This window comes from Calidris pugnax, unplaced genomic scaffold (genome assembly GCF_001431845.1).
Source record: "Calidris pugnax isolate Ruff unplaced genomic scaffold, ASM143184v1 scaffold249, whole genome shotgun sequence".
Taxonomy (NCBI): domain Eukaryota; kingdom Metazoa; phylum Chordata; class Aves; order Charadriiformes; family Scolopacidae; genus Calidris; species Calidris pugnax.
Genome location: NW_015090960.1, coordinates 53,378 through 53,677, shown reverse-complemented (window position 1 = coordinate 53,677; position 300 = coordinate 53,378). Strand labels below are relative to the sequence as shown.

Below are 300 nucleotides of genomic sequence, written 5' to 3'. Positions count from 1 at the left end.
CCCCCCAGGTACGTGCTGGGCCACGAGGCGATGAAGAGGATGCAAACGTCCAACGTCCTGGTGTCGGGGCTGCGGGGGCTGGGGGTGGAGGTGGCCAAAAACCTGGTGCTGGGGGGGGTCAAATCCGTCACCCTCCACGACCCCCAACCCGCCGCCTGGGCAGACCTGGCCTCCCAGGTGAGCTAATTAACCCCCCGGCCTTAATTAAGCCTCCCACAGGTTAATTAGCAGCCCGCCCTGGGCGCGGGTTACACCCAGAGAGGGTTTTTGGGGGGGGTGAGGGTTAAATGCCCCCCCCCC

General features: G+C 65.3%; 1 protein-coding gene across 1 annotated transcript in view; it reads left to right on the top strand.

Moving 5' to 3' along the window:
• The window catches only part of LOC106893941 (ubiquitin-like modifier-activating enzyme 1), a 49,518-nt gene that overhangs the window by 15,501 nt on the left and 33,717 nt on the right, over nt 1-300 (top strand). The window contains exon 2 of the mRNA XM_014952296.1: nt 6-177. Coding sequence (XP_014807782.1) covers nt 6-177 — 172 coding nt within the window. The remainder of the gene's footprint in view (nt 1-5; nt 178-300) is intronic.